Raw genomic sequence first — 13,035 nt, forward strand, 5'->3', positions numbered from 1 at the left:
ATGGCAGGTGTATGCACATTTCAATTTTTATGTATATTTAAATTTTTTCATAATAAAATAAATATAAAGGGAAAACTCCCCATGACCAGGCTTGCACCCCAGAGCAATTAAATCAGAATCTCAGGGAGTAAGTCGTAGGCTTCAATACTTTTTAAATCCCTGGTGATTCCAATGTGCAACCATAGTTGAGCACCAGTGGACTGAATGGTATGAAATGAAGTCTGGTTAGGCTTGGCAGCTATAGAGCTGACTGAATAAGTAATCTCCCTAGAGATTTGCCGAACACCTCAGTGTTAATCTTATCTCATCTGCCCAAGGGACTTACCATAGGGTTAGCAGACAAGCTCCAGCCCAGAAATGGCAGGTGATCTGAAAGGCAGTTGATAAACCATGGTTGTGAAACAGTATGTTGTCCAATAAAAAGATAAAGCTATTTGGCCACTATTTGTGTGCTTTTAATTAATATTTTCCAGAGGCAGCGATGCAGTTAAGTATAATCATCTATACTTGTGTAACCTTGCACAAGTCTTAATTTTCTTGTTTCATCTTATTCACCTATGAAATGAGCTGGGGAAGTACACCTCTCTTATTTACTTCTCACTGGGAAAGGTGATCAGTGTAATAGGCTGGGTATATGCTTTCTCCTTTGTGACACTAATCATCTCGTAGAAGCTGTGGCCCATGATTTTGACCTGCTTTTAGCTTTCCCAAGAGAAATGAAGTACATTTTTAAGTGTGTGAGAAAAATCTTAAATACTCATAGCCGAATCTTAAACCCTTGAAGCCAAATTTTAGCTGGGAGTGGAATACATTTTAAGATTTATTAGTGAGTTTGATGTTACCTATCTATCCTTTTAAACCTTGATTACATGTTAGAGATCATCCTTATAATCTTAAGGAAAATACATGCCTTTTTTTCTGCCCATATTCCTGTAATAAGGGCTGAAGCTTTTTGATAGCCTTTGAAAGGTGAAACACTTTTGAAACTATTGATTCACTGGTGTTTTTATGTCATGCCTTGGATTGGCACATTCCAAAAGGCACTGACCTCACCAGCCCAAGGGAAAGTGCTCTTATATAGCACGTTATTCTTTTTTTTTTTTTTAATTGACAATCTTGTGTTAGTTGCTGGTGTACAGCAGACTGGTTCAGTTTTATATATATGTGTGTGTGTATATGTTCTTTTGTTTTGTTTTTGGTTTTTTTTTTTGCGGTATGCGGGCCTCTCACTGTTGTGGCCTCTTCCGTTGCGGAGCACAGGCTCCAGACGCGCAGGCTCAGCGGCCATGGCTCACGGGCCCAGCCGCTCCGTAGCATGTGGGATCTTCCCGGACCAGGACACGAACCCGTGTCCCCTGCATTGGCAGGCGGACTCTCAACCACTGCGCCACCAGGGAAGCCCCAGTTCATTCTTTTTTATGGCTGAGTAATAGACCAGTGTGAGAGTGTGTGTGTGTGTGTGGTGTGTGTGTGTGTGTGTGTGTGTGTGTGTGTATATATATATATATATATACACACACACACACACACACCTTCTTTATCCATTCATCTGTCGATGGATATCTTGGTTGCTTCTATGTCTTGACTATTGTAAATGTATAGCATATTACTCTCGTAAGATAATCTAAAAGAAGAGCTACATATTAAATGTAATCAAAACAATAGTCTGCTGTGTGTTCTCTCAATTGGATTATAATCGATTAAAATATTACATATGAACCATATTAGATAAAATATTGCATTGTCAAAATTGACTTAATGATGTAAATACCGGGTTTTAGGTGTTAATGCAGACTGTCAGAAACTGTCGCCTCACACTCAAACATGATTTTAGTTTCATATATGGTGCTGTATACTATTGCATTATCTAAATATGCCCAAATGTATTTATCCTTTTTTTTTTTTTTTTTTTTTTGCGGTACGTGGGCCTCTCACCGTTGTGGCTATCCTTTCTTATGTCGATGGATATTTAGACAGTTTTCAGTTGTTTGCAAATAATGCTGATATGATGAATTTTTGCACATGTCTTTGTACTCATCCAAAATATTCTCTATTCTAGGTATAATTCTTAGGATGAGAATTGCTGGGTTGTATGATGTACATAAATTGAAATTTACTAGAGTTTGTCAAATTTCTCCTAAAAGTAATTATACCAGTTTAGAAAGCAGTCTATATAAGAAGATGTAGAGTGACATGTGTTAACATGGATGAATCTTATAAAATAATACCACATGGGCTTCCCTGGTGGCGCAGTGGTTGAGAGTCTGCCTGCCGATGCAGGGGACACAGGTTTATGCCCCAGTCCAGGAGGATCCCACATGCCACGGAGCGGCTGGGCCCGTGAGCCATGGCCGCTGAGCCTGCGCATCCGGAGCCTGTGCTCCACAACAGGAGAGGCCACAACAGTGAGAGGCCCGCATACCGCAAAAAATAATAATAATAATAATACATACTGTTTAGGGATACATTTAGAGTAAAATTATTAAAAAGGAATAAGCATGATAAAACATCAAATTCAGGATAGTAGTTAACTCCAGGATGGAAGAGATTTAGTTGGATTAGGCTACACAGCGGGTTTCAACTATATTAGTAATGTTTTATTCTTTTTAAGTTGAGTGATGAATAGAAGGGATGTTGCTATATATGCCTGAAAGATTTCCAACATTTTTTTTTATAAATTTATTTTATTTATTTGTTTATTTTTGGCTGCATTGGGTCTTCTTGGCTGCATGCAGGCTGTCTCTAGTTGCGGTGAGCTGAGGCTACTCTTCATTGCAGTGCGTGGGCTTCTCATTGCGGTGGCTTCTCTTGTTGCGGAGCACGGGCTCTAGGCCCGCGGGCTTCAGTAGTTGTGGCTCGCGGGTTCTAGAGCACAGGCTCAGTAGTTGTGGCGCACAGGCTTAGTTGCTCCGCAGCATAGGGGATCTTCCTGGACCAGGGATCGAACCCATGTCCCCTGAATTGGCAGGAGGATTCTTAACCACTGCACCACCAGGGAAGCCCAACACCTTTTTCTTGTCTTTAAACATGTTAGTTAGTGCTTTATGTTCACTTTAATCTACCACTGGCCTCATCACTCTTATACCAACTGGATTCAAATATTATGTTAGCTACCTAGCCCCTTAGGAGCAGCTGCATTTGTGACCTTAATTTAGAGATTATTTAAAGGTTTTGTTTGTTTTGTTTTAGTAAATTTTTATTGAGCTATAACATATTATACAGAAAAGTACACAGGGTACAGTTAATGGATTTTCACAAAGTAGAGGTAACCATGTGACCAGCACACAGAATATTCCCAGCACCCAGAGCCCATTTCATAGCCTTTTTCAGTCACCATCCCCCATGATGTTACTATCCATCATCCTGACTTCTAATACCCCAGATTAATTTTTGAACTTTGTATAATAATACAGTATATACTTTTTGTGTGTCTTGTTTCTTTCACCCAGCATTATAATTGAGAGATTCATCAATGTTGTTTGTTGTTGTACTTCTTTGGTTTGAATTGCTTCATGGAATTATATGAATATTATTAAGGGTGCTGTGCTGAAATTATCAGTTTTATGAATGTATTTTCATACTTCTAGTCAAAATACATAACTCTGGCAGTTTAGGTTGTTTCAACTCTGTAGCTCATTTCAAACTTTGGGGTAACGTTGTAGGCTTGTCCTACTTTATTTCCAACTTATATGTATCGAAGAAGAAAAAAACCTAGGAAATTTATTAATAGCATTAATTTAGAATACTTGAATTATAAAACACATAAAAATAAGTTCCTTTTCATCCATTTCTTAGGTGTCTCACAGTTTCTATAGTGTTATATTTTATATTAGAAAATATATGTAAGGGGCAATATTAGGGTAGGAGATTAAGAAGTACATACCACTGTGTATAAAATAAGCTACAAGGATATATTGTACATCACATGGAATATAGCCAATATTTTATAATAACTATAAATGGAGTATAATCTTTAAAAATTGTGAATCACTATGTTGTACAGTTGAAACTTACATAATATTATAAATCAACTATACCTCAATTTTTAAAAATATGTATCTATATATATTTAGATAATTTGAAACAATAGGAGGATATGACCTTGACCGAAATACTGGTATTTCCCGAGACTGCCTGGTAAGCTAGCTATGGAAACTACTTGGATTTTAATGACACAGAAACATCAGATCTCTGAGGGCAGCAGGATTTATTTGCTTTTGTGTTCTTCCCCATTTCAGTGTCCTGAATTAGAAATCCTTCCAAAAAATAAACCCAGTATAAAAATTAAAGTGCTTCATAGATGAGAACATGCCATCTGACAAGTTTCAGGGCATTTTATTGAGTACTCTGAGGCTGGGGGTAGCGTAAATTACCTGAGAAATATTGTGGAATAAGGATATCCTGTGTTTTGTTTGAAGAGAGGCAAATCTAAAATTCTTGAGTGTTCATCAGTATTTTCCACTGAGTTCTAAGGTTAACAGCAGTTTGCTTACGTTTATTTTGGTTTTGTTCTTGTTTTTTTTTGCGGTACGCGGGCCTCTCACTGTTGTGGCCTCTCCTGTTGCAGAGCACAGGCTCCGGACACGCAGGCTCAGCGGCCATGGCTCATGGGCCCAGCCGCTTCACGGCATGTGGGATCCTCCCGGACCAGGGCACGAACCCGCGTCCCCTGCACTGGCAGGCGGACTCTAAACCACTGCGCCACCAGGGAAGCCCTGCTTACGTTTAAAATGAGAATAAGTGTTGCATCAATACCTCCCTTTAGAGGCAGCCATTCTAATTCTGAACCTTAAGTGAATACACTTAAGGGGGAGCCATGGAACATGTTTTATACTGTACACTGTGGAAAAGAGCACCAGAAAGAGGCAAAGATGAGAAAAAGAAGGATTCTTCTGATGGAACAAGAGAGATTTCCTGAGACAAATGTGTTTTCATGTAGCCTTTCTAAAAAAACTAAGTATTAGCACTCAAATTTTAACAGTTCTTGAAAACAATCAGTGGCTACAACCAAGAGGAGTTTGCCCTTCAGAGGTGGGAAACAAGAAAAGATACTGAGAGAGGAAAAAGTTTATTTAAATTAAAAATTTTGGATGAAATTTTTTCTGATTCAGAGATAGGCTCAGTAATGTTAACTGTTGATTTGTATTGAGAGGGTTGGGAATAAGAGGAAGAAAATGTAGAAATATACACAATTTGGAGATTTGTGAGTAAATATTAATGATTTTATTCCCCCAAATCATCTTTTCTTTAAAGTGAAAGATGTGAGTAGCCAGCTTTATGAGTTAGTTTTCAAATATAATTCAGCCTATAAGAACTCTGTTAATTCAACTTTCATAATTCTCTGTGGGTAAACACAAGACTCTTGTCTCCTTACATATTGACAATTCTAATTATCCGTACTCAGAAAGGGTTTTGAATACTAGATACCACAGTTCCTTTAAAATTGAGATATTTTACCCACAACGTCTCACTGTTATATTCATGAGTCATGTTAATTTGGAGTTTCCATAAATGCTATAAACCAAATGAATTATCTCAGTACATGTATAGGGCTATAGCCTACTTTTATTTGTTGAAATAGCTATTTTAGTTGAAATAGCATCATTAGAGGGCTTCCCTGGTGGTGCAGTGGTTGAGAGTCCGCCTGCCGATGCAGGGGACACGAGTTCGTGCCCCAGTCTGGGAAGATCCTGCATGTCGCGGAGCGGCTGGGCCCGTGAGCCATGGCCACTGAGCCTGCGCATCCGGAGCCTGTGCTCCGCAACGGGAGAGGCCACAACAGTGAGAGGCCCGCGTACCGCAAAAACAAAAACAAAAACGAAACAGCATCATTAGAAAAACTTAGGATTGCTTTTTACAAGTTTTAAGGATTTTCTGTGATTTTTTTTTTTTTTTTTGCATAACTTGTGACATCTTTCTTTTTTGTTTTGGAGTATATATATATATATTTCATTAATGAGACTTGTTTTTTTATTCTTCTGTTTTTTTCTCTAGATAAAAGTTAAGCAGCTAGAAGAACAACTACATTCTTTTACTGAAACCAGTTCACAGAACGACCATCTACGCAAGTTCAGTAAGGCACTAGAGGGCAAATATGCTCAGGTGTGATTAATAGCTATAAAACAGATTGCTTCTATGTTGTTTTAATCAGCTTTTAAGAAATTGGTGCCTTTCTCCCCACCTCACCATATGATCCCAGAAAGATGAATATTCTCTCACTTGACTCAATTTATCAAAAACATTTTTAAACACCCTTGATGTACAAGGTTCCACTCAACCACAGAAGAATTCATAAAGATGCCTGAAGCAGTATTGGGACACTCAACTTGCTAAGATTAGGAATGTACTCAGCAGACTTTATTATAGAATAGAAGGTTATGCCTTTCAGAAACAAAATAGATTGTATTGTGAGCATGCATAGGGAACATCATCATGATGAAAGCATCGAGATCTCTATCATAGAGGAAGTGGTTTTTTAATTTGAGCCTTAAAACTTTCGGCAGACGTGAGGAACCAAGTATCTTTGGGTTTTTGGGTTTTTTTTTTGCAGTACGCGGGCCTCTCACTGTTGTGGCCTCTCCCGTTGCGGAGCACAGGCTCCAGACGTGCAGGCCCAGCGGCCATGGCTCATGGGCCCAGCCACTCCGCAGCACGCGGGATCCTCCCGGACTGGGGCACGAACCCGTGTCCCCTGCATCAGCAGGCGGACTCTCAACCACTGTGCCACCAGGGAAGCCCTCTTTGGGTTTTTAATTACAGGCAAACGCAGAACTCATTGCCAACAAGATATACCTGCAATAGCGCACTTGAAAGAGGTATTAGTAGTGAAGGTGCTTACTTGTTAGCATGGTGGCAATTGAGACTGAAAACCGTTCATAGGTCACATAACAATTTAACATATGAACAGAGAAAATTAGACAAAGAAGATATGTAAAACATTTAGTGAAGAAAATAATCCAGGAATATGTTACTAAAAGAAAGTGATTCATTTCAATGATTTACAAATTTATCACATTATTTATTTTTAATTTTTAACACTGTAAGCATGTGTAACTTCTTTAACTATAATGTTTGTGTATGTATATCCTTGGTAACCAAGCAACTAGAATGTGTCTTCAAATGGAAGGCTGCTAGGGTTCTAACAATCTGACTCTACTGGTAAAGGGGACCTCATTAGATACGCTTTGTTTCTTCACTAGGACATACTTTACACTAGTATTTTCTTCATTCTGAAAGCAAACGAACACATTTTTAAGTATATTTTCCATCCCAGCTTCATTTAGAACGTTGTGTTGTTTCTCATAGTAAAGGGGGCACTCACTGAAAAATAATTCTAGGTTTAGTTGATTTTGTCTTTTTAAATTGGTGATGCCTCCAAGAAGAAGGAAGTCTCCAGAGAGGCCTGCATCTTCAAAATTCCTTGAAAGCTATAGGCCCTATGTCAACAATGTAAAGGAACGAACTTCATCAGCTGGTTTGCCCAGTGTTAGGCCAAACCCTACACGCCACGTGACCTTTGCACCTACCCTGACTTCTGTGAGGTCTTCTCAGGAGATCGGAGACTCTAGGATCTCTCTAAAGACTCTTTTGAATGCCATTAAAACCATGGAGGGAAGACTGGAAGGTAAAATAGACATTCTTGCCTCAAGACCATTAAATGATGAGTCACCAAATTTTCTTTACCGGGATTCGGTAAGTGAAGGCCACAAATTAAATCATAAGGAAATTTCAGATTTATACAACAATGAAGAAAAGTAGTAACATATAGAAAGATAACATTTGGAGGTGTGAGTAACAACAAGGAAAGAACTTCTTCACAAACAGGAAAAACTGATGATGTAGATCAAAACCGTCCTTCTGGCTATTGCATACTTAATTTTTGTCTTGGACACAGAACTGTCATATTTGGCTTAAGAGTAACCATTGAGATTTTTACTCTAATTTTCACTTTAAAAATTAATGCTAATAGTCTTAACATTTATAGTAAAATGGGTAAAGCCTGATTTTAAAGTAGAAATACATAAATAGAAGCCCTGAGAACTTGAACATTGGAAAATACTTTCCAAAGAAAACTTACTAGAGCATCCATCTTCGTTTGATATTTAAAAATAGAAAGTACTATAGATTGTCCTCTAGAGTTAACTACTATTTAGACCCTTTTTGTAAGCACTTTTGCTAGTGGCCTTTTCATATTTATAAATATTTTATACACACTGGTAAAATTATAAAAACTATATTCTTCCTAATGTACTTTTCTAGAACAAAATCCAATAGGTTTTCAAAACCTTATAAGTTAGCATATTTTGTACTATTCTTGAATCCTTATAGAAGAAATTATTTTTAATGTTACAGGTTAAAAGTTATAAGGAAGTATAATATTGAGGAAGATGTGGGTGAAAGGCGTTCTTTGCTGCTGTTTGGAGTGCCCTTTTCCTGTGGAGGGCAATTTGGCTTTGTTTATCACTTTACGCCCACAGTTGTATTTTTTCCTACAGATACACTAGCTTATACATAAGACATGTTTACAAGGTACTTTCTGAAGTATTGTTTGTTATTAGCAAAAGACTAGAAACAACCAAAATTCCATCAGTAAGAGGCTGGCTAAATAAACCATGGTATACCCATAGTTTGGAATACTGTTTGAAGATATATTTATCTTAATCATAACATATCTATTATTAGGTTAAAACAGTCAAGGCTCAGAAGAGTATACAGAGTATTTTAATATTTGTGTGCAGAAGGATTGGGGCGATGAAGTATACATATGTATTCACTTTTGAATAGAGTCTCTCTAAAATGAATCGTAATAAATTGGCAACATTATTTTCGAGGAAGGAAACTGGGTGGCTGGGAGATTTTTCACTTTATCCTTTTGCACCTTAAGAGTAATGTGAATGTGCTACCCATCCAGAATAATTTTATGAACACGTTATTTTCAACAGAAGCAAAAGTAGAGAAAGGATGGTCTTTTCATCAAATGTGCTAAGGCAATTGGGTATCATATGCAAAAACAAAAAAACAAAATACCTTTGATCCATACCTCTTACCATATACAAAAATTAACTCAAAATGGATGAAAGCCCTAAAGGTAAAACCTAAAACTGTAAAACTTCTGAAACATAGGATGAAACCACTGTGATCTTGGATTACACAAAGATTTCTTAGATTTGACATCAAAAGCATGATCCATAAAGGAAAAAATGTAACATTGACAACGTATGCTCTTCAAAGACATTGTTAAGAAAATGAAGAGAAAAGCTACAGGCTGGGGGAAAAACATTTGCAAATCACATATCTGATAAAGGTCTTGTCTCCACAGTTTATTAAAAACTCTCAAAACTCACTAAGAAGGAAAGACAATCCGAAAAAAAAAGAAAAAGGCGCAAAGTATTTGAACACACGTTTCACCAAAAAAGATATATGGATGATAAATAAGCACTTGAAAAGATGTTAAACATCAGTTATTAGGGAAATGCAAACTGAAACTGCAGTGAGATACTACCACACACTATTAGAATGTCTAAAATTGAAAAACTGATTACCCCAAGTGTTAGTGAAGATGTGGAGGAACTCTCATACATTGCTGAAGGGAATGTAAAATCACTCAGCCACTCTGGAAAATAGTTTGGTAGTTTCTTTAAAAGTGATACATATTACTACCATACAACCCAGCCGTTCCACTCCTATGCATTTACCAAAGATAAATGAAAGCGTCTGTCTACACAAAGATCTGTATACAACTGCCCAGAGCAGCTCTACTTGTAATAGCTTAAAACTGGAACAACTCAAGTGTTCAGCAGAACACTATTCAGCAACATAAAGAAGATTGAGTGAATCTCAAAATAACTGTGCTGAGTGAAAAATCATTCAAAAATGAGTACATAAAATATGATTTCATTATATAAAATTCTAGGAAATAAAAGTGAATTGATTGTGACAGAAAACAGGTCAGTGGTAGCCTTGGGTGGATGTGTAGGAACAGGGAGAGATAGAAGTGGGGGAAATTACAAAAAGGCATAAGGGAACTTTTGGGATAATGGAAGTGTTCATAATCATGATTATGGTTTATACATATATCAAAATTGTACACTTTAAATATACATAGCTTATTGTATGTCAACTATATCTCAGTAAGGCTGTTTTAAAAAATATGAATGTATTATACTGAAATTAATTATTTTTAAATGTTTAAAATAACATTCTTGAAATGACAAAAACAGTAGCGATAGAGAACAAATTAGTGGTTGCCAGGGGACATGGGATGAGTTTGGGGGAGGGTGTGAACACAGAGAAAGTAGCACAAGTGAGTTCTTTGCGGCAGTGGAGCAGTTCTGTATCTTGATTGTCGTGATCACAGGAATATGTGCATGGGATCAGATTACATAGAGCTGTGTGCATGTGTGCATACACAGATGAATGCAGATTAAAAAAAATGGTGAAAATTGTAAGTTTTGTAGTCTAGTTAATCTCATTAAAGTCAGTTTCCTGGTTTTAATGTTGAACTACAATATAAGATGTCATCATTAGAAGCAGGGAAAAGAGTGCATGGGGACTCTGCACTAATTTTGTAACCTCCTGTGAGTCTGTATTTCAAGATAAAGTATTTTTTAAAAGAGTAGTATTTAGAATAGTATGATCATCTGAAATAACTGTAGATATACTAAAAGTATTTCAGAGATGTAAAATTCTAATACTTCTAATTAGGATTAGGACACTATTTAGAACACTTCTGTAACACTATTTTCTTGACACTATTTAGTGCTTCTTCACCTTTGCTTTTATGATATTAATTTATATTGTATTTTCAAATTCTGTGATAATCAGTTTCTCCCCCGTTTTTCATCTTAGCATCATTGTCTTATCTCCCTTACCTTCATTCTGTGCTTTCATAGAGATTGACATATATTAGAGATTTGCCCATGTTTATTAACAGATTTTTTTTTTGCTTTGTAGTTTTAAGGGGAAAAACAGCTACTAAAGCTAGTTTTTATTTACAATAATATATAAGCATATTTAATTAAACATTTTAAATTTGGCTTCTAAATTGCTGTCTTATTCTAATTGCTGATTGATTGTGCTTTGGGAGAATCATTTATCATTTCTTTTTTTCTACTAAGGTGAAATCCATTCTTGAAAAGAATGAAGGGGAGCTCTCACGAGTTGTGAAGGTTCGTGCTGCAGCCCTGAAAGAGACTCAGAAGTTGAAAGGTGACCTCGAAGCTTTGGAGGACAGGGGGAACAAGAAGGCAAGACATCAATCCTTTCTGAAGTCTGTTACTGAAATGAAGCGCTTCTGAAATTTTCATGAGCCATATTCTTTCTTTTCTTGTTACCTTTAGTAAAAAAGAAAGAGGATTGATCAGAGGAGGATTTTTTTTTTCCTAAAAAAGGATAACTTTAGAAGAGCTCTAAAATATTTCCCTTAAAAATACATGATTTAACTCCCAATGGTTTTTTTTTTTCTTCCTGTCTTAAAATAATCAAAAGTCCTATTTTTTTCTGTTGAAACACATCTGACCTTGGTATTAATAACCACCTACTTATGTTCTATTAATGTGATATAACACTGTTAAGATTTTATATTAAGTCAAATTACCAAATGCTTTCTGCTTAACCGTGTGTGTACTTAGTGGGAAGAGGGGTAACATCCCAAACTTCTTGACAGCAGGTGCCAGATTTTGCCCCTCTGAAGAGGGCTGTGAGTCACATCATTCTTCAGCAGCTTCCACTTTCTCTTATGGTCCTTTTTCCTCAGATACTTCTGATGGACTTCAAATGTGTTATTTTCTTCTGACTCCATGGTAAGATAGCTGAGGAGGGCTAGCGCAGGCCAGTCTGGGACCCCCTCTACACCCAAGAAGCTGTTGGTCCTTTTGTCTCTAGTTAATATATGTGCTGGACACGACAATAGTTAGGATGCACTGCAGAGTTCTTCATAGGATCCATATGATCTAGGGTCTAGTTTTCTCTTTCTCAAAGTCAGAATAACTTAAGAAACAAAATAAATACAAAATATACTTTAATTATTCCTCTTAGCATTCTACCAGACCTGGTTTCCATACTCTTCTAGAAGTCATGGGACTCAGCAGAAGAATAACCAGAAAGGATCAAATATCTTTGTCTTATTTCATTTTCTATTAGGTGGGAAACTTTCAGCGACAACTGGCAGAAGCTAAAGAAGACAACTGCAAAGTTACAATCATGTTGGAGAATGTGTTGGCTTCTTACAGTAAGATGCAAGGCGCTCTGGAAAAAGTGCAAACAGAGCTTGGGCAGAGGGATTCAGAGATTGCAGGCCTCAAGAAAGAAAGGTACCAGAGATTATTTTTCTGTCTTTGTACTTGTATTTTTCTGCTGCCTTGTAGTAAAGAACAGAGTGCAGTCAAGAAACAGTCACTTTATATTGATTCCCTTGTGAAAATAAAGTAGTAAAATGGTATTTAAAGAACTAGCAAATTCAGGAAAATCTGGAATTATAAATAAAAATGATATCCAAAAATTCTCATATTTTGTAGTGATGTAAATAAGTATGTATTCTAGAAATTCATGTGATATATGCTGTTTTATCCTTGCTGTTTTCTACACCATTTATACCTGCCCTTGGGTCTACAGAACGGTAATTGTCAAGATTAAAGCCAAGTGTCTACTTCTGTTTGAATTAATTATCCATTTATTAGTATCCTATTTATTTTAGATGAATCATTCTGAGAACTACTTTTAGCCATGTTTTATAAGTGAACTCCTTTGAATGTTTCAAAAATTACATAAAAGTTTCCCTTTTAGGTTAATGAACAAATGGTTTGGATTTAATCAGCCCTCTAAGACATATTGTAATACATTAGTGGTGCATATTGCCTCTATGTTATGGGAGAACAAGTGAGTTTTATATTCTTCATTGTGCTTGTTTTTTTACATATTATGAATCTGTATTACCTCTGAACTTAAAAAAAGTCAAGGGGATGGTATTAAAAATAGTTTACTATTCACAATAAAATTCTAGGTAAAAAGCAGAAATCTCAACAGCAAGCCAGTCCA

At 36.6% G+C, this 13,035-nt stretch overlaps 1 protein-coding gene and 1 long non-coding RNA gene across 2 annotated transcripts in view; one reads left to right on the forward strand and one right to left on the reverse strand.

Annotated features, from left to right (window-relative positions):
* Positions 1-13,035, forward strand: part of CCDC150 (coiled-coil domain containing 150) — a 92,171-nt gene that overhangs the window by 62,404 nt on the left and 16,732 nt on the right. Inside the window, 3 exon segments of the mRNA XM_079923670.1 lie at positions 5,995-6,102; positions 11,118-11,246; positions 12,142-12,311. Coding sequence (XP_079779796.1) covers positions 5,995-6,102; positions 11,118-11,246; positions 12,142-12,311 — 407 coding nt within the window.
* Positions 11,221-13,035, reverse strand: part of LOC307187515 — a 40,349-nt gene continuing 38,534 nt past the window's right edge. The window contains exon 4 of the long non-coding RNA XR_013828630.1: positions 11,221-11,333. This is a non-coding gene — a long non-coding RNA (uncharacterized lncRNA). The remainder of the gene's footprint in view (positions 11,334-13,035) is intronic.

Source organism: Stenella coeruleoalba (genome assembly GCF_951394435.1).
Source record: "Stenella coeruleoalba genome assembly, chromosome: 6".
NCBI classification, from domain to species: domain Eukaryota; kingdom Metazoa; phylum Chordata; class Mammalia; order Artiodactyla; family Delphinidae; genus Stenella; species Stenella coeruleoalba.